Source organism: Podarcis tiliguerta, assembly GCF_965153285.1.
Source record: "Podarcis tiliguerta genome assembly, chromosome: Z".
Lineage (NCBI taxonomy): Eukaryota > Metazoa > Chordata > Lepidosauria > Squamata > Lacertidae > Podarcis > Podarcis tiliguerta.
Genome location: NC_139553.1, coordinates 45,080,318 through 45,105,819, shown reverse-complemented (window position 1 = coordinate 45,105,819; position 25,502 = coordinate 45,080,318). Strand labels below are relative to the sequence as shown.

General features: G+C 45.4%; 1 protein-coding gene across 1 annotated transcript; it reads left to right on the top strand.

Annotated features, from left to right (window-relative positions):
* Positions 1–1,774: 1,774 nt before the first annotated feature.
* LOC310669025 (coagulation factor IX-like) lies at positions 1,775–15,753 on the top strand. Its single transcript, XM_083422493.1, has 8 exons — positions 1,775–1,919; positions 6,355–6,518; positions 6,980–7,007; positions 8,853–8,966; positions 10,468–10,596; positions 11,900–12,054; positions 13,632–13,746; positions 14,859–15,753. Exons 1-8 carry the CDS (start codon positions 1,853–1,855, stop codon positions 15,401–15,403), a joined length of 1,317 nt encoding a protein of 438 aa, XP_083278619.1. The 5' UTR covers positions 1,775–1,852; the 3' UTR covers positions 15,404–15,753.
* Positions 15,754–25,502: the final 9,749 nt, after the last annotated feature.

The window sequence follows — 25,502 nt, the reverse complement described above, 5'->3', positions numbered from 1 at the left end:
ATTGTGCCACCAGGTGGCGATGTGGTCTAAACCACTGAGCAACTCTTGGGCTTGCCGATCAGAAGGCCGGCGGTTTGAATCCCCACGACGGAGTGAGCTCCCGTTGCTCTGTCCCAGCTCCTGCCAACCTAGCAGTTCAAAAGCATGCCAGTGCAAGTAGATAAAGAGGTACCCTGTGGTGGAAAGGTAAATGGCGTTTCCATGAGGTGTCCCATTGTGCCAGAAGTGGTGTAGTCATGCTGGCCATATGACCCGGAAAGCTGTCTGTGGATAAACCCTGGCTCCCCCAGCCTGAAAGCGAGATGAGTGCTGCAACCCCATACAGTGGTACCTCTCGTTACGAACTTAATTTGTTCTGGAGGTCCGTTCTTAACCTGAAACTGTGCTAACCTGAGGTACCACTTTAGCTAATGGGGCCTCCTGCAGCCGCCAGAGCACGATTTCTGTTCTCATGAAGCAAAGTTCTTAACCCGAGGTACTATTTCTGGGTTAGCAGAGTCTGTAACCTGAAGCGTCTGTAACTGGAGGTACCACTGTAGTCACCTTGGACTGGACTTAACCGTCCAGGGGTCCTTTACCTTTTTTACCTATAACATTGTGCCACCAGATGGCGCTGTGGAGTCCCATTTTTCTCCACCTGTTTTCCCTGTTTAAATTTACGACACGTTTAATTGAAACATTTCTTTGATGCATCTAGATCCAGCCTAAGTATCCCTTTGATCAAAACCTTGAGAACTAGAATCTTACTTAAGGGATGGGCCATTGCTGAGTGGTAGGGCGTCTGCTTTTCATGCAGAAGGTTCCAGCTTCAATCCCTGGCATTTCTGATGCGAGAGACTGAAGCTCTGGAGAGCCACTGCCACTTAGGGTGAACAGTGCTGTGCCAGATGGAGCAATGGTCTAATGTGGTATAAAGTAGTTCCTATGTTGCAGCATTGGAACATGAGTAACGCAGAGCACGCACCATCGTTTGGAAATTTAATTAGCTGCCCTTGGACAATTATCAGTACAGACTAATGCAAATTAAGCCGGATCAGGATTGCTGGGCTGTGATCTATTGTAGCATGGAAGCTTTCCTTCTCATTTTGAAATGCAAATCCCAGAAATGAGGACTGAGTTGGAGGAAGTTAAATGTTTTATTAGATACTACAACAAACAACCAAAATGGAAAATTAATATGCTTGTTTCCATTATTGCAAAGGTTTCTTGAGCAATTGTTTGTTATTGTGGATATTGGGTCTATCTGTTTGCATCCAACAAATTATTTGCTTCGCTTGTTTTCTCACATTTGCATATCTGCATATACAGAAAACAAACAATAATTATGACTCCTGCAAAAGTGGTTAAACAATCCCTCTTAGCATGGAACTCTGGGAGCAGTAGTTCTCTAGGGGGACATCATGGTCTCCTAACAGCTCTCAGCAGCCTTAACAAACTGCAGTTCCCATGATTCTCTGGGCAAAACCATGGCTGTTTAAAGTAGTATGATACTACTTTGATGGTCTGGTATGGTCGTGGCCTTAGTCATTCCCCCACCTCCCCAATTCTCCTCTCATAATCCCACACCCTAAACTGTAGTTTACTTAACTTGTGCATAAATCGACACCACCTGGAAATATTTCTTAAAGTAAGAAATGAACTGAGGGTTGAGCCCAAAATGAAATAACTTTTTACATAGGGGCAACCATTTCAGAAATGTCCTGAAATGTCTATCCAGCGACCTAAAATTTAAATATGACCTTGGAGTCAAGCCAAAATCAAAACAAATATGTACTTGCACTTCGGACCCCTAAACCAAGAGACTTCCCAGTCCACAATTCATTAGCAAACCAGCCGTGGTGCTTTTAAGAAGATGGCACTCAGCTTCTTCACCCTTGCTGCCTGTCTCCTAGGATGCCTCCTCTACGCTGAATGTGAAGGTGAGTTCATTTTAAAGCTATCTGGCTGCCTGTGCTTCTTCTGACTTGAAATGAGAGAGGAGCTCTGGCATCGGACAGGGGACAAAACATTTGCAAGCAGCATGAAATCTTTAAAATCCTAGCTTCTAAAGAAAACTCAGCCGCCAGAGGAGTATCATGCAGGACCCAACTTTCATTAACAGCTAGAGCAGGGGTCAGCAAGCAAAGGCACAGGGGCCAGATGCACCCTACCTACCTACCTACCCACTAGCACCTTAAGAGACCAACTAAGTTTGTTCTGGGTATAAGCTTTCGTGCTACTGGACTATTTATTTATCTATCATCTATCTATCTGTTCTGGGTATAAGCTTTACATGCTACTGGACTATTTATTTATCTATCATCTATCTATCTATCTATCTATCTATCTATCATCTATCTATCTATTTAGACTGCGTCAGACCAACACAGCTACCCAACTGAATCTGATATGAGTTGGGCAGTCAGGCAGAGGAAGTTCTCGCTTAATCTTAACCCCCTTCAATAGACAGAACAGGGACTGAAGTTGTTATCCGTACACATTTCATCAGCAGTAACTCTCACTCTGCTGCATAGGGTTTCTTCCCGAAGAACAGATATTTCTAATCTAATGTGATTGTCTCCATTAGAGTACGGATTTAAAATTGACCCACTTGCGGGGCAGATATGCAAGGAAGAAGGAAGCAGCTCCAGTAAACTTGACGTCATATATAAGGTCTAGACTAATAATAATGAAGAACAACGAACTCTGAGAGCCAATGTAGTCTAGCGTCAGATTAGGACCTGGGAGGCCAGGGTTCCAATCCCAACTCTGCCAGGAAGTTCAGTTTGTGACCTGGGCCTATCACTGCCTATCAGCCTAACCCACCTCACAGGGTTGTTGTTGGGATTAAATGAGGAGGAAGTGGAAGAAGAAAACCATGTACACCACTCTGAGCTCCTTGGAGGAAAGAAGGGACCATGAGGGTCATCTAGTCCAACCCCTGCAATGCAGGAATCTTTTGCCCAACGTAGAGCTCGAACCCAAGGCCTTGAGATTAAGAGTCTCATGCTCCTGAGCTACCCCAGGAGACATTGCCATCAATCAATAAAATAATTTTGATGTTGGAGTATGAAGCCAAATGGGTAATTTTTTTTTTTAAGGAACATCTGCAGGGAGTTCTCATTAAATCAGCCTTCATAATATCAGCTTGTTGCCCCCCTGATAATTTGGACTGCAACTCCCCTCCCATGCTAGCTGGGGCTGATGGGTGGCAATCAGAAGTTTAATTATTACCTTAAGTCAGAGCATGGGGTAAAAAATGGACCCCAAAAAACATGGTCAGTCTGACGTCAGCTTCGCATCTGTCCTTGGATTACTCCAGGTCTGCGATTTATAATCTTGGCAGTTGTTGCTCATGAGATGTAGCATAATGTAAGATTTACATTTTACACGATGCATTTCAATAGTACAAAACTCACAACTTTATTCTGCACTTGGGTTAATATCTGCAGGACAATCTTATCTTGGTGGAAGAGCAAATGCTTTACTTTAGAGGAACAGCTGCAGCCCAGAGGTAGAGCACCTGCTTTGCATGCAGAAGGCTCCATGTTCAGTTTCTGGGATCTCTGGGTAGGGCTGGAAAAAGACTTCTGCATGAACCACAGAGGGATAATAACAGCACCTGTAGACAATGTTGTGCATATGTATGTGAATAGGTATCAAACTTTATTTCGATCATAGACCAGCATAAGATAAAACAAACGGATAAACTGAACACGTAAGACTTAAAACAGGTAAAGGATAAAAACTTGTAATTAAGATGTGATTATATCATACATGGGACACGGGTGGCGCTGTGGGTTAAACCACACAGCCTAGGACTTGCCAATCAGAAGGTCAGCGGTTCGAATCCCGGCGACGGGGTGAGCTCCCGTTGCTTGGTCCGTGCTGCTGCCAACCTGGCAGTTCGAAAGCACATCAAAGTGCAAGTAGATAAATAGGTACCGCTCCAGTGGGAAGGTAAACGGCGTTTCCGTGCACTGCTCTGGTTTGCCAGAAGCAGCTTAGTCATGCTGGCCACATGACCTGGAAGCTGTCTGCAGACAAACGCCGGCTCCCTCAGCCAGTAAAGCGAGATGAGCACCACAACGCCATAGTCGGCCATAAGTGGACCAAATGCTATGGGGTCCCTTTACCTTTATATCATACGTACTTTAAAAGATAGCAACAAGGACAAACAGTTAAATGCAAGTATAAGGGAGAGAGCATGAAGGAGCACAGGTCTTGCATTTGGGGTCTAGTTTGTGGCATAAACGATCCTAGTTTCCCTTCAGAACATATAATCTTTCACTGTTCTAACTTAAATCAGCACTTTATTCAGAATCATAAGGGTTGGTAGTAATAATAATAATAATAATAATAATAATAATAATAATAATATTAATAAATTATTTATACCCCGCCCTCCCCAGCCAAGACGGGGCTCAGGGCAGCTAACACCAAATATAAAATACAGTTTAAAAAACAAACAGAAAACAACTGATCAAAATACAGCTTAAAATGCAGCCTTGTTTTACTGGTGGCCCATAAATCAAGACCATAAGGGGAGGAAACATCAAATATTCACCAGGGCCAGCTATCCATGTTGGTCCTACATGGGCCAGCAAAGAACGGAGGGAAAATTTATATACAGGATCCCATATAAGGGGTTCCATCAAAAAAGAAAGAAAGAGGGAGTCAGACTGAGTCCAGACCAAAGGCCTGGCGGAATAGCTCCATCTTGCAGGTCCTGCGGAAAGATGTCAAATCCTGCAGGGCCCTGGTCTCCTGCAACAGAGCTTTCCACCAGGTCCGGGCCAGTGCTGAAAAGACCTTTGCCCTGGTTGAGGCCAATCTAACCTCCTTGAGGCCCGGGACCTCCAAAGTGTTGTTATTTATGGACCGTAAGGTCCTCCGCGGGGCATACCAGGAGAGGTGGTCCTGTAGGTACGAGGTCCTAGTGATGATGGCCACCAACTTGGATGGCTTTAAAAGAGGATTTTAAGAGAGGGTGGCTTTTAAAAGAGGATTGAATAAATTCATGGACAGGCATGCCACCTTGCCCCTGCGATTGAGGGGGCCGGGCAACATCATGCATGCACACTGCGAGGTGCAAGGACATGTCATGCGGACGCCTCATGGCTTGCATGCTTGGCACAAGCATAGCTCACAGCATGTGGGTATGGACACTGCTGACCCTTGAGGGAGCCTGGCATGCCTGCTCATGGAGGATAAAGCTATCAGTTGCTACAAGCCATGAAGGCTATGTTCCGCCTCTACAATCAGAGGCAGTAATGCTACTGAATTTAGCTGCTATTTTCCAAAAGAGGCATCTGGTTGGCCACTGTGAGAACAGAATGCAGGACTAGATGGGCCATTGGCCTCATACAGCTGGACTCTTCTTATATACTTATAAAGCAGTAGTTCTCAAACTTTTTTTTTCTCTGGGCCACACTGTCAGGATAAATATTTGCTCACGCCACACTGATTATTATTTTTATTAATAAGAACTACATTGCTACATTGGAAAAGGGACACGGGTGGCGCTGTGGGTTAAACCACAGAATCTAGAACTTGCCAATCAGAAGGTCGTGGTTCGAATCCCCGCGACAGGGTGAGCTCCCGTTGCTCTGTCCCTGCTCCTGCCCACCTAGCAGTTTGAAAGCACGTCAAAGTAGATAAATAGGTACTGCTCCGGCAGGAAGGTAAATGGCATTTCCGTGCACTGCTCTGGTTCACCAGAAGCGGCTTAGTCATGCTGGCCACATGACCCAGAAGCTGTACGCCGGCTTCCTCAGCCAATAAAGCGAGATGAGCGCCGCAACCCCAGAGTCCTCCGCAACTGGACCTAATGGTCAGGGGTCCCTTTACCTTTACATTGGAAAACAAAACAAAAAAGCTCCTAGAGGTGTTTGATTAATAACATAGAACACAACTACAGTGGTACCTCGGTTTAAGAACAGTCCTGTTTAAGAACGATTCAGTTTACAAACGCTACAAAACCATAAGTAGCGTCCCGGTTTGTGTACTTTACCTCGGTTTAAGAATGGAATCTGAATGGTGGAAGGGGACCTGCTGTGGGAGGCCTCATTACGAAAAGCTCGCCTTGGTTTAAGAACGGTTTTGGTTTAAGAACGGACGTCCGGAACGGATTAGGTTCGTAAACCGAAGTACCACTGTACTTTAGAATGTGATCATGGGACATCCCTGGTTCGATTCCCAGCATGGCCTGGTAGCGCTGGGAATACAGGGCTGGGGGCAGCACCAGTGATGCAATGGAGAGAGCAGGGAGGCCCCCTCCCACTCATGCAACTCCAAGGGACGGGGTGGTGGTGGTGGTGGACAACATTGGAAGCAGCCTTCTCAGTGGATTTCTAATTTCTTTTCATGTTTAAGTTTTCGTTGACAAGAATGAGGCAAATGCTCTATTGCACCGACATAAGAGGCACAATACTGGCTTACTGGAAGAAATTCTGCAAGGAAACCTTGAGCGTGAATGTATTGAGGAAGTATGTGATTATGAGGAAGCAAGAGAAGTCTTTGAAGACGACTTGCAAACGGTAATTGTGAGATCTCAAATGCTGGTCACTGAGTGCTTTGGCGAATGAGCAGGTGGGTGGGTGGGTGGGGATGTTAGTAATGTTCTTTACTAAACGCAACTAGGACCACATCCACAGCAGGCACTTGAAGCACCAGGACAGCCCCTCCACAGTCATGGCTTTCCCCCAAAGCTTTCTGGGAACTGTGGTTTGGGAAGGGCGCTGAGAGTTGTTAGGAGGCTCCTGTTCCTCTCCCAGAGCTCCAGTTCCCAGAATTCCCTGGAAGAGGGATTGATTGTTAAACTACTCTGGGACATATTTCAGAAAAGATGGGCAGTGCTGACCTCTGGTGTGAACCTGCCAAAATGCTTGTGAAATGCCTGGATGTCAATATTAAAGTAATACGAATGTTCTATAAACCTGTTTGCTGTTTATCTGCCTGCATTTACCATTGAGGTTAATGTTAATAATTTTTCTTGTAGATCACATTTTGGAATACATACGCTTACGGTAAGCAGTATCTTTTTGTCTGACTTTGGTTACGTTCACCAACCCGGCTGCCTTCACCCACCAAATGCCTTCACTAACCAGATGGTTTGGACACCAACTTCCATCAGTCGCAGCTGGCATGGTGTGGGGCCAATGAGTTTTTTGGTCCACAGTTTCTGGAGCGAACCAGGCTAACACAGGCTGCCACAGTATTCTGCGTTCATCAAATAGCAGCCCACAGACCACTGAACTGTTCTATCTATTACATGGAAGAAGCTTGGGTCTTTAGTATTACACTGAATATGCCTAGCATCACACTCAATTTCAACAATGATAGCTACAATCTCCCATGGATTTGCTTTGAATTATTTTTGACAATAGGTGGAGACAGGTAGTCCCCAGTCTTGGTTGCAAACTACAGCAAAGACTGAAGCAAATGCAGCCACTCATCCCTTGAACAGTGGTGAAAGGAAGGGGTGCGGTGGGTGCGGGCCGCCCCGGGTGTCATCACTGAGGGGGGTGACAAAAATATGAGTTTTAAAAATTTGGACTCACAAAACTTTTAGTTCAGTCAAGAAACATAATAAAATGCAGCTGGCACTGGGTGCCACACCGCAGGGGTTGGCATTTACCAGGGGGTCTGCAGTATGCCTGAGCCATACAATACGATACAATAATCTTTATTGTTATTGTCCCATACAGAGCAACAAAATTGGGGGGGGGGAATCTACATAAGACATTCAAAACCCAACAAGCCTGCTGTCCCAGCTATCCCAACCTAGTTAGCCCCCTAAAAAGTCTGATACCCCATTTTTAAAATACAATACACTCCCATAGAGACTCCTTACACTGCATTTAAAACCAAAATCACATTTGGACAGAAACTGTTTCTCAGGTGGCTAGTCCTAGTCTTTATAACCCTGTACCTTCTTCCAGAAGGCAAAAGCTGAAAGAGATCATTTCCGGGGTGTGCACTATCCTGCGCTATCTCTGCAGCTTTCTTATGGCACCTGGAAGCATAGATTTGATCCAAGGTGGGAAGAGGGCACTCTCCTGGGAGTGATGTGGTGGCTTGGGTGCCTGCAGGCTCTGTGCTGCCTGAAACAGCAGCATGGGGCTTGCATCTTCCCGCTGCCTCTCCCTCAGCTGAGGGGCGGCGACGGAGAGGCTCCACGCAACTCACCCCGCCCCCATGGGTGGCTCGTGCCACACTGGGCACCTAAGCAGCTAGCTACGCCACTGCCCTTGAAACTATAAGGGTTCATAGACTCTGATTCTGCTAGATTCCTCCCTTGATGTCCCTGTTCCCCAGATTTGTTTACCAGAGCAGAGGTTCCTTTGATTAATGAGAAGTTTAAGCCCATCACTAAACCATAATTTAGCATGACATGAGTGAAGCAGCTTGAACCTAGAGCTCTTATGCTCTCCTCTCTTCTCCTTTGAAGAGGAGGGAACTGGAAGAATCTGCTTGCTGGTTTAAACTGACCAGAGTTTCTCATTGCATCCAAACAAGAAATGACAATTAGTTTAAATTCTGCTTTGCTGAAACAATCCAGATACTAAACCACAATTTGATCTCTGACTTGTTTTTAATAATAAGGCATCATTTAAGCCAACCACAGCTGTCTCTTTTTTTGGATGTGACATTAAACCATAGCTAGCATTAAGCAGGGAGTGCAGACTTCCAATGTCCTCTTTGCAGTGGGGCTGGAGGAGAAGGGGGGGGCATGCTGCTCCTGACTCACTGCCCTGTGTTTTCTTTTATCTTTTGCTTCTGCGGTAAAATGCATTGATAGCCATTTGTAGATCACAATATGACTCATGAATATCCTTAGTTACAGTTACAATTGAATCTTTATTTCCAAGGTGGCGAGGGATGCAGGTCAAGGCCATGCATGAATGGTGGAACATGTCAATGCAAACCCAGTGACTACCAATGTCTGTGCCTAGATGGATATGAAGGAAGGAACTGTGAGATTGGTATGTTAATGGGGAATGGGTGCTCAGTTGCCTGGAACCACGAATAAACCACTGAGCCTCTTGGGTTTACTGATCGGAAAGTTGGCGGTTGGAATCTGCACAATAGAGTGAGCTCCCGTCTTTCGGTCCCAGCTCCTGCCAACCTAGCGGTTCGAAAGCACACCAGTGCAAGTAGATAAATAGACACCGCTGTGGCAGGAAGGTAAATGGTGTTTCCATGCACTCTGGTTTCCGTCACAGTGTTCCGTTGTGCCAGAAGCGGTTTAGTCATGCTGGCCACATGACCCAGAAAACTAACCGTGGACAAATGCTGGCTCGCTCGGCCTGAAAGCGAGATGAGCACCGCAACCCCATAGTCGCCTTTGACTGCACCTAACCGTCCAGGGGTCCTTTACCTTTACTAATAATAATAATAGCAACCTAAACAAGTTAAGGTGTTCTTTTTTAAGTAGGGCTGTAACAACACACTAGAAAGCGAACAGCAATGCTAAAAGATGGATCTCTCCTGGGTGGCTGTTTCATATTTGAAGTGCCACAAGGAGGAATTGTTCTGCATGCTCCAAAGCCGAGTATTTAGGAACACTGAAAACAACAGGTGCTTCGGTTTCAAGAGAATGGTGTGCAAGTTCTTCTACGCTCAATGGAACTTAAAACAACAACGTACAGTAAGCCATTCCAAAAGAAGTTATTGGAGCATTCCAAATCATTTGCCCACAGAAAAGAGTAGATCCATCTGAAAGGCAATACATGGCTATCTGCACTGATCATTTTGCAAAGCACCCCTAATTATTATCATTGTATAATTATAAGATTATTGTATAGTCTTAGAATATAGTATAATCTTAGAAGGGGGTGTGGCTCTGAGGGGCAGGGTGTGACTATCACAAAGGGACCCTACGCTTCTGAATTTGCCGCTATACTACAGGCTGTGGATCTATGCCAATGATGTCATCAGCATAAGACAATTTTTTAGATCTCAATGATATGATGATGCAATAAAGTTGAGGAGGAGTGGGGTGTTCTTTTGCAGTAAGTGTCTGATCCAGTACCTATGATACCTGTAAACTGTGGTTTTAGACCTTACTGACTCAATCTGAATTCCCACAATCTTGGGTTATCAAAGTCCCTTAAAGCATTGTCCACAAATAAAGTGTTTGCTCGTCTGATGTTGTTGGACTCCAACTCCCATCAGCTACGCTGGCCAGAGGTGATGTGTTCCACAGTGCCTTGAGGGCACCACACTGACTAGCCCTAAATTACAGGGTTGTTGTGAGGTTAACATTGAGGAGGAGGAACCATGCATGTTGCCTTGAGCCAACAGAATGAAATGCAAGTTTTAAATGGAGATCATAAGATTACCATACCAGTGTGAACCAAATCAAAAATGTGGTTGATTTGGGGGCATCCTTGTTGCACCTGTTTCATGCCACAACTATGTTCTTGTATTTTGGCAAGTTTCAAGTAAAATTTAATTTAATTTCAACTCCCCCCCCCCCATCAGACCTTACATGCTCAGCGAAGAATGGAGGTTGCAAGCAGATATGTGATAATGGCCCTACAGGGAAGGCAGTCTGTTCCTGTGCTCCTGGGTACAGACTGATGGAAGACCAGAAGAGCTGTGAACCAACAGGTAAAAGATTTGAGCACTGTTTAGTAATGTTTGACCTATGAATCTTCTACCCTTTTAGCAGAATAAAACTCCAAACCTGGTGGGAACAGGTTCCATTGAAATAAAAGGTTCTTCCCTCCCAGGTGAGGGATTTGTTTGCAGACTATCCAAATCTGGGTGGAATGGGTACTAGCCAATAGCTACCTGCAGTTGTCATACCAGAAGGTTTGCTAGTCAGTTGCATCTGGGATGGGATGGGATGGGGAGGAGGCTTTACTTTTTCCTGCCTCTTCGTGAAGTGCTAAAGAAGCCTTAAAAAAACAAGTGAGAAGTCAGGGGGGGGGATCTCAGGCTGATGTACTATTTTGCTATTAATTACGTATATTTTTGTCTTGGTATGTGAAATATTCTTGGAGTCGAGAGTGGATTTCATGCTCTTTATTCAGCTCATAGTGGTGAGGATGAAAAATGGAAGTTCCCCCACAATATCAGCTTTATATACCTTATGTACACGATGGGCCCCACGTGATTGGCTAATTCTGGGATTCTCCTGTAGGCTAATCAGGTTGTGGATTCACTTCCACCTGGAGCTGGATTGGGTGGCTCCTGCGGACCAATCATACTGCTGCATTCTGAATCCTATTATTCTAGGACCAATCAGACTGCTGCATTTTGGATCCTATTCAACTCAGTACAGTATGTTTATCATTAAACTTTAGTATGAATTGCTAGAGGGTTGCTCAGTCTTGGTGGTATGCAGTATACTGTAATGTGAGACAGCCTGTGGTAATGTTGAGTCTGTGCTTATTTTAAATCTTGCTGATACGTTCCAACTGCAATGTGCTGCAATGGATTTCCTTACTACTGGATTCTTTTCTGGCATTGTTGTGAGCAGCTTTGGTTCATAGCTGCCTTGCATTCAAAAGGTACCGGCTTCAATCTGTGGTATATCCTACTATGTCTCAGTCAGTGGAGGCAATCCTGAACCCAATGGACAAATGGAGAAAGGCCCTAGCTCGGTGGCAGAGCACCTGTGATGCATGCAAAAGTCCTATGTTCATTCCCCATTGTGTCCCCGGAGTGCTGGAAATGCCTCCTGTCTTATTTCCTGGAGTGCTGTTGCCAGTCAATATGGAACTGATCCAATGGTCCAATTTGACATAAAGCAGCTTCTTAAGTTTATGGCTTAGCCTTGAAAAGCGGACACACAAATGAGTCGATGATGCTTGCATCAAGGAAAGGCTAATCCTCAAATTCTGGCAGGTGCGCTTGTGCACCGGAGCCTACTTTCCAGCGCATGAGTGATTTTGTAGTTTCTCCACAGTGCCCTTTCCATGCGGGAGGATTGGAGCTCCAGAGGCACTGAACAACAGTGACCCCAGAGACTTGTCTGTCAATAAAGCCCAGATTGCTCCCGTGGGACCAACGCCTCCCAGGCCAATCAGCACAAACAGCAGGAAGGGGGAGGTTCCATGGCAGGTAATGCAACAAGAGTTCCCTGTTTTGCAAATGTGGTAGTTATAGAAGGCCCCCACCAGGCAATCTACAGGAGAACCATTCCCTCTAGTTAAAGGGGTGGGAAACATTTTTCAGTCTCAGGGCCACATTCCCTTCTGGGCAATTGTCTGGGAACCACATGACATGGTAAAAGGAGTTTGGATTACTGCGATGCATTATACATGGAGCTGCCCCTGAAGACAGTTCGGAAACTTCAGCTGGTGCAGAATTCAATGGCTCACCAGAACAAGACAGTTTGAGCATATAATGTCAATCTAGACTCAACTGCACTGGTTGCCAGTTAGTTTCCACGCCAAATTCAAAGTACTGGTGCTCACTTATAAAGCCTTAAACGAATCAGGACTCCTATACCACAATGGCCACCTCTCTCTGTATGAACCAGCCCAGACCCCAAGATCATTCTCTGAAGCCCTTCTTCATATGCCTCTTCCATGAGAGGTCTGGAGGGTGGCAACATGAGAACAGGGCCTTTTCTGCAGTGGCTCCCCATCTGTGGAATGCTTTCCCCAAGGAGGTTCCGCTAGTGCCTTCATTATACACATTTAGGTGCCTGGCAAAACCAGGCCTTTAGCCATTAAATACTCCATGGCGTGTTAAAGTTGTGAGGCGAGGGAGACTGATACTATAATCATTATTTTATTATTATGCTATCCATTACTATGCTTTTTATTTTTGCTTTAATTATGCTCCATGAAATGTGTTCATGGGACCTTTTGATAAAGGGTGGTATAGAAATTGAAATCCAAGTTAGTGCCTATGTAAGACCAGTTGAATTTTTCAACTTTCAAATTCCAAAAATGATGGGTGCTAAAAAGTTGTAACGTGACTTTGGAATTCAAAGGTTATTTTGGTTAAATTAATATAATTTAGTTTTGCCTGGCAAGTAAAATGTGTGTAAAATTGCATAGAAATCATTAAAATGATTGCCAAATACTTGCAGTAAATTGTTGCTGTTGTTTAGCATTACCTGATGTTTTCAGAAGGTCAGATTAAAATTCTTTGGTTTTCTGAAAGCAGTTTATGTTCTTCTTCCTCAAATGTAGACTTGCCCAGTCACAAAAATAACAGCAGAATTGAATTCCTCACACCCAAAAATGTATTTTTCAGACACCTCACTTAAGAAATTGGCAAAAATTAAGTTTCCCTGCCTAAAATGACATACCCTACCATCACAGCCTCTTGCGGGAGAGAATTCTACATTTTAACTAAATTGCTTCACTTTACTGCCAGGCAAATCTGCATAGGATTGTATCCTGAAACATTCACTCAAGTCTCCCTGATTCTTCATTTCTATGCATGTAGGCATAAGTAAATACATTTTACCTGCTACTGTATTTCTCTCTGTTGGTTTGTTTTTTTAAAAAGTCTTTTGTTTGGGTTCTCTTCCATTTCTTCTTTGCAAATTTCAGCGTTCTGCTGCACCATCCAGCCTTTGCTGCCCTCTAGAGGCACCTGCCATTAACACTACCATTGGGCTGTAACTGCATGTGTACTTTAAGGGGTCGATCCTGATCTCATACTGTTTTCTTCGCTCGCAGGTTTATATGCTCAGCTACGAAAGAAAAGAACTGTGTGGAGGCACAATCATCAATGAGAAGTGGATTGCCACCGCAGCACACTGCATCAAGTATGGGCTACACACTGTTGTGGCAGGTAAGTGATAAAACAACTTTGAGGTGTGGCTGGAATCACCTTTGGCTGCATTTTTGCCCAGAGTCTCAGGAGGGCTGGTAGAATGAGAAAGCTGGATACAGGTTTATTAGGGGCCTTATTCTGTTCCTAGACTTTGGGGTGGGGTGAGGTGGAGAGAATGCCATTGAGCATGTATAAAGTACATTCCCTTTCCATGGGATCATTATTTATGTCCATCTATTTATTTTCCTTTAACAATGTTAATGTGCCATTTGATTGTAAGACAACCTCTAAGCAGCCCATAAAAATCTAAGCAAAGCATCTAAATTGTTGATAAGAAACAGATAACTTAAAATATTCAAAAGACAATCAAACTTGAACCAATAGCTTCAAGATACAAGAAATGAGGTTCTGACTAAACATACAGAAAAAACAACTTCTGACAGTAAGAGATGCTCGACAGTGAAACAGTCTCCCTCAGGAAGTTGTGGCCTCTCCTTCTTTGGAGGCTTTTAAGCAGAGGTTGGGTGGCCATCTGTAATGGATGCTTTAGCTGAGATTTGCAGGGGGCTGGACTGGATGACCCTCAGGGTCCCTTCCAACTCTCCTATTCTATGATCCTAATCAACAGTAGCTGAAAAGAAATAAGTATCTTAGATTATAAATATATTGCATCCAGTCCATTAGCCTGAGGCTGATTTACTGAAGAACAGAATTAATATATCCATACTCTCCAGCTGCTTGAAAACAAAGAACTCACACAACCAAGATGGATGCCCACAGATTAGCATAAACACAGACCTGTAATAGCATCTCTTTCATGTGACTGAGCCAGCAGATATGCAGTCCTGTGATACAGCCACTCTAATGATTAACCTGTTAGGCTGCTCTTCAACAGAAATATACATGCAATGCTTCACAGTTCGACACAGACACGACACATTGTAGAGTTATTTTTTCCATTTCAGTGTATATTGTATACTTAACACTGGTGCCTTGAGTTCAGTGCTGGACTCGTTGCTTTAATCCAACACAGCCTGGAGCATGGTGTGTTGACAACTAAGTGTATGTCTGGAATGCCAAATTTCACTTTTAAAGAACCTGTGCGTATCCAATGGCTCTTTTATCATCAGGTGAGCACAATATGGACGCTTTCGACCACATTGAACAACAACGTCGGGTGGTGAAGGCGATTCGCTACCCCGCATACAACACTACCCACAAGTACCACAATGACATTGCACTACTCGAGCTGGATTCACCGCTGGAGCTGAACTATTACGTCACCCCGATTTGCATCGCAGGCGAGAAGTTCACAAACAACCTTCTGCAGCATGGATCAGGCATGGTGAGCGGTTGGTGGAGGCCAAAGGACCAAGGAAAAAGAGCCAGTGTTCTCCAGGTTCTGAAGGTGCACCGTGTTGACCAGAGCACTTGTCAGAGGGATGGCGAGTCTACCCTCTTGCCAAACATGTTCTGTGCTGGTGTCTCTGCCACAGCTAAGAGAACACACCAGGGAGGCAGTGGCGGCCCTTATGCCACAGATGTAGAAGGCACCTGGTTCCTAACAGCCATAGCCAGCTGCTGGGAAGAATGTGCATTGAAGGGCGATTACGATGTCTACACTGAAGTTGCAGACTACATTCAGTGGATAAGAAACACAACAAAGCTTGCATAATTAAGCCAGGGGCTAGATGTCTTCAGTTCCTTAAAACAATCATCTCATGGTAGTGTAAGGTGGGTAGGGGCGGGTATAATCATCCTAAGGTTTTGTTCTGAATTTGTTTTCTAGAATTAAAAACAAAGAAGCATAGGAATTGTTGTCCAGAAAAGTAAGAAAAGATAAAAGGCAGTAGAAGGCCAATATTTAGTATCACAAGCCACACCATTGTAAAACAAAGCTCTGTAAAGTACTTTGGAAACTTAGCATTTTAATGCACTTACCAAGCTATCAGCACTTTGTGCATTTATTATGTGTATCAGAATGAAGTGCCATAAAACCACAAATAAATTACAGCATTAAAAACAGCACTATTTTGAATTCAAAGCGTCACAAAACTCGTCACATGGGACAAAAAGTTCAGTGTGTATGTGTGTGAGAGACTCTTTCAACAGATAGATTTAACACATATTTACAAATATGCTAACAGTATAGTTTCTATTTCAAAGTGAGAGGAATTTTTTTGTGTGTGTGTGTAGTTTGGAGTACCCTGGTGTTATGAGCTGATGGGCAGGAGAGTCGGCTGAATGCCAAGACCCTTCTAATTCCCGGATCCGGCAAGTGTTTAAATCTAGAAGTTGGAAGCTGGAAGCAGGCCAGGAAGCCAGAGAGACAGAGCCATGTCTGATTTCTGTTAGAATCCGAGGCTGTGGATTCTACCCAACAACCTCCCCCCACTGCCCCATCATAGCCTCAGGTTGTACATAAAGGTAAACGGACCCCTGAACATTAGGTCCAGTTATGACCGACTCTGGGGTTGCATCGCTCATAAGCCCATGAGGCTCAGTGGTTTTGACCTCAGCGCCACCCGCATCCCAGGGTGTACATATGTATGTGTAAACAGTGGCCTAGCGTGGGGGGTGCAGGGGGGGCCGGCCGCACCGGGCGCAACATCTGGGGGGGCGCGCTCGCACTCGCAGCTCTCTGCCCCTACCTGGCTCACTCACTCTCTCTCACTGCAGTGCTGGCTGTGTGAATCCGATCCGAGCCGCCGGGTCGCCGCCCACTGTGGAGGGGAGGGTGCCAGGCGTGCGGTGCGGTGCAGAGAGAGAGCGAGGGACTATCTGGGGGAGGGACAGTGAGCGGGGGGGGGGGGGGCACAAATTACTTGCCTTGCCCCGGGTGCTGACAACCCACGCTACACAACTGTGTGTAAATAAACCATATAGGGAAACCACAGTCCCTACTATACCTCATTCCACAGGAAACCTGAAACCTGGGTAAGTGCTTGAAACCCATGGAAATTTGCAACTGTTCGGTATTGGGGTGTGGGATTTGTATGTCCTGGAGGGGGACCTGTGACCAAGATGTGCCAGAGCTGAAGGAGGAACAGCAACACTCCTTGAGCAGTTCAACTCCAGCAACAGATGAAGCAGTGATGCCAGCAAGACATGGGGCGGCTTGAGCACATGATCCAGCAACAATTTGCTGAGGTGAAGCAGCTGCAAACAGAGTGTGTGAAAGGCCTCCTTGGAGAGAAGGGTGTGACTCCATGCAAGTTGAGGGCCCTGCTGAATGAGATGCTATGGGGGGGGGGGTTGAGAATGACCCAGGACCCAGCTGCAAGACACCCAGATGGAGATCCATAGTGTGGGTGGGCAGCTGAGGTAGCTGAAAACAAGGGGGGAATCCGCATTGGGGGAATGTGAGGTGGCTAGAGCTGAGAGGCTGCTCCTGATTGATTTCTCCACTCCCTGGAAGCCTGTTGTGGAAAAGGGGTGTGTGGGAGAAATTGTAGGTGTGTGTGAACATGCAAGAGGAAGAGCCAGTGCCTGAGGAATTGGCAGTGAAGGAAAAAATGCAGGAAAATTCAGAGACCTGCGTGCAGGCACCAGGGGAGCAGCCGGTGTCTGCTGAATTGGGTGAGATGAAACCCTCCAATGGGAAGGTAAAGCTTTTAAAAGTCTTAAGATTGCAATCCTAGACCCAGTGGTGTAGTGTGGGGGGTGCAGGGCGGGGAGCCGGCCGCACCCGCCGCAACATCTGGGGGGGGGGCGCTCGCACTCGCAGCTCTCTGCCCCTACCTGGCTCACTCACTCTCTCTCACTGCAGTGCTGGCTGTGCGAATCCGATCCGAGCCGCCGGGTCGCCGCCCACTGTGGAGGGGAGGGTGCCAGGCGTGCGGTGCGGTGCGGAGAGAGAGCGAGGGACTATCTGGGGGAGGGACAGTGCAGCAGGGGGGGCGCAAATTACTTGCCTTGCCCCGGGTTAGGGGGCGCAAATTACTTGCCTTGCCCCGGGTGCTGACAACCCACGCTACGCCACTGCCTAGACCTGCCTACTCAGAAGTAAACCCAGTGGAGCTTTCTCCCAGGTAAACAGATATAGGATTGCATTCTAAGACAGTACATTCAGGTTTGCAGAACCAGGCAGCTTCATTAGTAAAACTGCATACAGATCTAGCAAGATGAGATTAAAAGGCTAAAATACTGTTGCACCCCACTCTCCGAGCAGTGTGAGATTCCAAGGTTCCAGGCACTTACCCAGGGTTTGTGTTTCCTTCAAAATAAAGTACAGCAGAGACTGTGGTCATTAAAATATATGATTTATTTACATACGTATACAATCTGAGCCTATGATGGGAGGGTTCACGGCAATAACACTCCAAGATGGTCTTGCTTCTCACATAGCCACAACCTTGGAGTCAAACAGAAATCAGGCATGGCTCTAACCCTCTCCCCTCCCAGCCTGCTACTTCCAGCTACTTCCAGTCTTTGTCTTTCTAACTACCACTGAGTTAAGGAAGGAGGGTCCACCCATTTGTTTTCTGGCACTGAACCACTTCCTTTGTTTCCTTAATAGCCTGTACTTAGGCCATTACCTTACCAGGAAGCTAGCCTGGCTAATCTAGGAACTAAAATCTTTCCTTAGATTTTTAACAATTGCTGTACCCAGGAATTAGAAGGGTCCTGTCTTACAGACTGCTGTTTCCCCACCCAACTCATAACAATATGTTGTGTGTGTTCTGGTTGCCTAGACAAAGTATTTAGGTGTGAAATTTATTTATTTTAAGTGAACCCTGCCTCTTTTTAAAGTGTGTGTGTGTGTGAGAGAGAGAGAGAGAGAGAGAGAGAGGGAGGGAGAGAGAGAGAGAGACTTATTATTATTATTATTATTATTATTATTATTATTATTATGGAATTTAATATAGACATGCCTGTCTTTAAAACTGTTGGAAGCCAAATATTTGGCGCCTGATAGCATCCCATCATTCAAGCGATAATGGATTCAAGGTATCATTTTCTTGTTGAGTGGTATAATACTGTTGAACTAATACATTAGAGGAGCTTCAGAAGGCATTAGCAATTTAGCATTTGTAGATGCATAATGTACCCTGCAATCAGATGGCAGCTTCGCTTTAGCTCAGTAAGTGTCTGCTACAACATCACCACCCAAAATAAACACGCATGTTCTTTTGCAAGCTTTGCAGTAAAACGGTGGTTCAACAGCCAAGACTGATCGTTGAAAAGAGTTCCAGCTCTCCTACAGGAACAAAACTCCGGACTTTGGGGACCATTTCAGTAATCTAAGGGTCACCAACTTGGTGCCCGTGAAGCCTCTGAGCCCTGGGCTCCTCACCCCCACTCCCTTGCCCCTTTGACCATGAGAAGCTGAGGGTGCTTGACATTTTCTCCCTTGAAAAATACACAGAGGTGAAGGAGGAAGTTTGTAGTTTCATTTTTAATGTCAGTCTAGTCCAGTAACGCATTCCATAGAGAAAGATGCATAGCCACAGAAAACTCGTGAGTGGGCAGCTTGCCCTGATGAAGGTTTGAAGCTGACCAGTCACTTTTAAGCCTCTGGTCTCAGGCGGTCTCTCCACCACCTTGTGACTAACTACAGTATACGTTCTTAAAGGACCAACCCTCTGGACGGGTACACTTCCTTAAGGCTGGGCTGGTAAGGTCTTGACGGGGGGGGGGTGTTCTTTGGGGGAAGGTCTCATGGGGGTCCACCCTCTGTCCCTACAGATGCAGAAGGTCAGTACAGGCTGGTCCATTAGGGCAGTTGGGACACAGTACACTGCCCCAGCAACCTGAAATCTGCCCTCAGCCATTATTATTATTATTATTATTATTATTATTATTATTATTATTATTATTATTTACACCCCGCCCATCTGGCTGGATTTCCCCAGCCACTCTGGGCGGCTTCCAACAAAACACTAAAATACAATAACCTATTAAACACTGAAAGCTTCCCTAAACAGGGCTGCTTTCAGATGTCTTCTAAAAGTTTGGTAGTTGTTTTTCTCCTTCTTGCTTGGATCCAATGCAGGGGCTGGGGCTGGCTGCCATCTTCCTCCTCAACCTCAGTGTTGCCCTTATAGTACTCAGCAGCAAGGAGGGTGGGGACAAAACTAGACTACTGCTGGCCTCCCTGCTTTCTGCCCTCCCATTGGAAATCAGCCATCACTGCAGGAGGCTCTTGGAGGGGGGGGGCTCATGTTCATCAGCTTCAGCTCCTGTTTTCCACCAGCAGACTCACAGCCCTGCACCTGGTCTGGTTCCTTTGGGTGGATCTAAACTCAGGGGAAAACACACACTATAAATAAGTTATAAATCAAATTGTTATAACAAAAGAAAAAAATTCCTACATAAAATCGCCTAGAAAAGTTTTGTGCTCTTCAGCGCCATCTGGTGTTGCATGTTTATAACGCTGGGGTTTGTTTGGTTTTTTTTACTAATGTGGCTGAGTCCCTTCACTGGAATGTCTGCAGCTCCTGACTCACAAGCCTTGGCAGCTGCTGGATTCAGAGGTCATGACATTTACAGTTGCCTTTCAAAGCCCATGATTAATTCTACTTTTAATCAGATCACTTGGAAAAGCAATGGGTGTGCATGAACACCTTCTCTCTTTCTGTTTCTCCTGGGAGGAGGCTGAGTAACCAGGGTGGTGCCTGTAGCACTCACCAAAAAAATCCAAATGTGCTTTTTGCCTTAAGAAGGTTGGCAACTCCTGCACTAATCCCTGTCTTGGATTCTGCCTTCAGTCTCGACACAGCACTTTCTCGGTTTATTGATGCCATCGCAGATAAGCTTTGCACACAAAAAAGTAATGAATTATGTAAATTAATTAATTAATTAATGGGATGGGACCATTCTACCCCAATGCAAGCTTAAATAATTAAGATAACCAAAGAGTACAGCCTTACTGCAGACAGGAGCATTGCTGTTTGGTGCAAATGTAGATTTTGAACTCTGTTGCGGCATGTGTGCTCTGCAAAAAGTACAAAGTAAACTAAGAAGAACAAAGGCAGCCATGCACATCAATAAGAAGAAAAGTCAGCCAGCAGCTGGTAACACCTTTATTAAAGGTAAAGGTAAAGGGACCCCTGACCATTAGGTCCAGTCGTGGCCGACTCTGGGGTTGCGGCCCTCATCTCGCTTTATTGGCCAAGGGAGCTGGCATACAGCTTCCAGGTCATGTGGCCCGCATGACTAAGCTGCTTCTGGCGAACCAGAGCAGCACACGGAAACGCTGTTTACCTTCCCACTGGAGTGGTACCTATTTATCTACTTGCACTTTGACGTGCTTTTGAACTGCTAGGTTGGCAGGAGCAGGGTCCGAGCAACGAGAGCTCACCCCGTCGCTGGGATTCGAACCGCCTACCTTCTGATCAGCAAGTCCTGGGCTCTGTGGTTTAACCTACAGCGCCACCCACGTCCAAACCAAAAAGTCACAAAAAACACAACATACTTCTGGATTCTCTGGAGTTCTTCCTCAGGTAAAAGGTTACACTTGATAAGAGGTGGTTGCATGAGGGGAAATGATAATAATCACAACAGTAGAATAATTAGTTAAAGCCATGAGATGGCTCACAGATTTAGTCTAAAGCCCCATGTGCACTATGCATTTAAAGCACCACCAGTCCACTTTAAACAGTCATGGCTTCGCCCAAAGAATACGGGGAACTGTAGCTTGTTAAGGGTGATAAGTGTTGTTTGTAGACTCCCCACTATTCCCCTCCCATAAAACTACAATTCTCAGAGCGGTCAATTCCTGTTCCCAGGGTACTCTGAGGATTACAGCTCTGTAAATAGAGGCCTCCTAACAACTCTCAGCACCCTTAACAGACTATAGTTCCTACGGGGGGGGGGGTACATCACCTTGAAGGGGAGGCATCTCTCTCTTAGAGTGGCATAATACTTCTTTAGATGTATAGTGCAAATAGGCCCCAAGACAGAGATTTCAAGCTTATTCCTTCTGAAGTGCTGAGATCAGCATGCTACATATTTGGATTACTGGGATCAAGAAGGGGGAGATGGCAGTGCTGCTCCATTTATTTGAGAAATACTCAGTTTATAACCCCATTCTTTCCCAAATGAAACCTGCGTAGGCAGGGAATAGAAGTAAGGAAAAGCACGGCAGTCTTCCCTTCCCCTCTCTATCCTTCTGAGCTGTTGATGCCTGATGATGCAGCAATGTTGAGGAGGAGATGGGTGTGGTTCTGGGTGATGGGTCTAATCAGGGGTGTCAACTTGAATAAAATATTATGGGGGGCAAGTAATTGATGACAAGATGCAGCACACACCATTTGAATGGCAATGCCCATCAGTTTTGGGGGGCCCCTCAAGTATTTTATTGGAGGGACTTCAGCCCCTAAGAGTTGACTCAAATGTGTCTACTCTGTCAGCATCGCCCTTGAGCCAGTGTTACCAACCGGACTCATCCACCTCAGCCCCGACTGGGCTAGGCGAGCTGGATGGCACCTCCAGAGACCACCTTCCTCTGCGGAACAGGTCCAAGTGCCGTGGACTCACAACTCAGAGCTGTGAGCACCGCAAATCACTCCAACAAGAAAACAGTCGTTGTGCAGCAGAGTACAGCAGAGCATAAATCACTCGGACGACAGCGCTGAAGAATATCTTCTTTTATTCACTAACAGCTACTGTACTATACACTATATACAAATGGAGATGCTAGACTGCACTGAGTCTTACAGCTGCTTTCTGCAGCGACCTTATCTACACAGAGATAACACTCAGTCTTTTCAACACACTGACTGACTCACACCCTGACCGACTCTCTCTCTCTCTCTGGCCGACTCTCTCTCTCTGTGTCTGATTGAACTCACTCTCTGAGAGTGGTGCTGGAGAAGAATAAGTAGATATAAGAACACGCCTCCTCCTCTCTGCAGAGTCAGGAGACTGATGAGGAGATTCTTGGGTATGGGAGGGGTGAAATCTCCTCATCCTCCCCCATTTCATCCGACCATTTCAAGAATCTTTAACATAACTGCAATTTACACACACACTCCAAAAGTTGTTCTCTGCTTACAACCTTGGTTAACATATTTGCAGGTACCTCTCTCCCCCTTTATCTAAGACACGTTAACAATACCATTAAACAATCACTGTAACCACTCTGTGTCCATTAGGAAAGAGTTAAAGCATAAACCTCAATCTGTAGTTTACACAAAATACACATTGTGAACACTCAAATGAATAAGCAGCTTCTAGAAAAATCTTCATACACGTTTCTCTTTCTTACATACAAATTAACATTGCTCATTTAGGCAGATTTAAACAAATCACTTTCAGTATTCAAACACACGCTTGCTTCTTCAATCCTGATCCTTTTAACGTATTACACATGAACCACTTTAGGTCAGGTAAGGAAATAAATAAAGCGTTTTGTACTATTACTCTCAGCACACTTCATGCTTGGTTTAGAAAACGCACCAGAGTTGCATGTGACCGCAGCCTTTGCAAACTCTTCAGAAAACCTTTTCAGTGGTACACCCTTGGTTGTTCTCTCGGATCTGCGCAAAACTCTCTGATCCTCTTGTTCTGGTGCTTCCTCCTCTTTGGGAGAATGGGGAGCTAAAGTATATGAAGCTGCTAAGTCTGAATCTGCGTCAGACTCTCCTGAGGCTTTTGGGCTCTAATAATCTGTGCCACCATCCGAATTTACATCGGCATCAGGATTATCAATCGCATCAGAACTTGCCTCCCTCTTAACTGTCTTTGCCCCTTTTGCACCATCATCACAAATGGGATGGCACTGAAAAACGCCAACTCTGTCCCATTGTGGATTGTCCTCAATACTCCTGGTCAGCCTGATGGTTTTCGTGTCTGTGATCAGGACACGATAAGACCCTTTCTCATATCCTAGGAAAACACCATGTTCTCCACGCTTGCTCAGTTTGTCACCCTGCGAGGTGTGCACCCAAACCTCTGATCCAAAAATTTTAAAATGCTTTACACATGGCTTCCTTCCGTGAAGCATCTCATATGGGGTGCAATTTACTGCGGACTGGTTCCTCCTGTTGTACACATGACAGAAAAACGAAAGAGCTTCGGCCCAATAGGGATTGGACAGCCCCGAATCATGTAACAGTGTTCTAATTCCTTGCTGCAGGGTCTGGTTTACTCTCTCACATAAACCATTCTGCCAGGGTGATCTGGGCGTGGCAGTCCTATGCTCAATGCCCTGTTCAGAAAGAAAATTCTCAAACTCCTCTGAACAAAACTCACCTCCCCTGTCAGTGAAAAGACAACGTACGTTCTCATTATGTACATTTCTGAGCCATTTACAAAACTGGCGAAACTTGGTAAAGGCTTCAGACTTTTTCTGCAGCATATAGACCCAAACATATCTTGAATAGGAGTCTATCAAAAGCATGAAAAACCTTGAATTGCCTCTAGAAAGCGCTAGAGGCCCCACTAAGTCTGCATGAATGACTTCGTATGGTTTCTTGGCCTCTCTCCCAGACTCTGTACCTTTGGGAGCTTGCCTTGCCTTACTCTCAACACAAGAAACACATTTCATGTGGTAGGGACATTGTTTCAACTTCATACCCTGAACCATATCAGGCATTTTTGCCACAGCCTGGAAATTCAAATGAGCATAAACACGGTGGTAAAAATGAATACATTGGTCATGCAACTTCTCATTCTTATCAACAGATAAATTGCAACACTCTTTCTTAGTTGCTTCTGCAGTACCTGTACCTGAAACAAAAGGCAATTGGTACAAACCATTAACACATTTTGCATACAGAATGAGCTTGCCATCTCGACGAATTTCACAGCGAGATTTAGCAAACACCACCTTAAACCCCTGATGATCAAGCTGGGAAACACTCAACAAATTGTCCTGAATATCAGGCGCATACAGGACATTCTTAATTGTTGCATTCAGGCTCTTTAAGAACACAGTTCCCTTAGCCAAACTCGTGAGAACCGTCCCATCTGCTTGATTAATTTCTTTCTCTTGCTTCTCAAGCTGAACAAAGAGATCCTTATCTTTGGCTACGTGGTTGGTACAGCCAGAGTCGATCACGAAAAAACTCCGCCCACGTTGATTGGAGCAGCGAGAGATCAAAGCCTTTGAAGTAGCAGGTGCTTGGGGATTTCGTCCTCCTCCCCCTCTGCCTCTGAAGTTTCCCTTCTTCTTTGAAGTTTTCTTGCTGCACTGAAAACTCAAATGTTTTTATTTTATTGGAGGGACTTCAGCCCCTAAGAGTTGACTCAAATGCGTCTGCTCTAGTGCCCATGGTTTATAGACCTTATTGACTCACAAGCCAAGATAGTGAAAACTCATTTTGGGTTCTCTGTGAGCTCTGCCAACCTGGTGCCTTCCAGGTGCTGCAGAACGACAGCTCTCCTGACCCCTGTGCTGGCTGGGGTTGGTGGGAATGGTGGGAGACACCAGATTGGCAAAGACTGGTCTGAAGGCTGCCATGCTTCTCCTTACTTCTATTCCCTGCCTACACAGGTTTCATTTGGGAAAGAAAGTGTAGAAACCAACGTGCTTTGCATAGGTAAAATTTGCATCCACTGCCCCACCCACTTTGGCCACCAGCCCTGCCCACTATTTGCATGTGGGCCTTATAAAGTTACCTAGCAGAGAATCTGAGAAAAGATTCCCCAGCCCTGCTTTTCAGAGACCCTAGCCCTTTGTCTGTGAGGTTTTATGTCATGGCCATGCTGAAACTGGTGTTTCAATATAGGGGAAGCCATTTTAGAAACTTCCGGAGGTGTCCGCCCAGGGACTTCCTTTTAGAAGATGACCTCAAAGCTGAGCCCAAAACAAAACAAATATGTACTTG

Bases quoted from the DNA above. Each gene is read 5' to 3' on its own strand.
- LOC310669025 (XM_083422493.1), top strand. From the start codon at position 1,853: ATGGCACTCAGCTTCTTCACCCTTGCTGCCTGTCTCCTAGGATGCCTC. The intron at 7,008-8,852 runs GTAAGCAGTATC...TTTATTTCCAAG, and splicing joins TTGGAATACATACGCTTACG to GTGGCGAGGGATGCAGGTCA. The intron at 8,967-10,467 runs GTATGTTAATGG...CCCCCCCATCAG, and splicing joins AGGAAGGAACTGTGAGATTG to ACCTTACATGCTCAGCGAAG.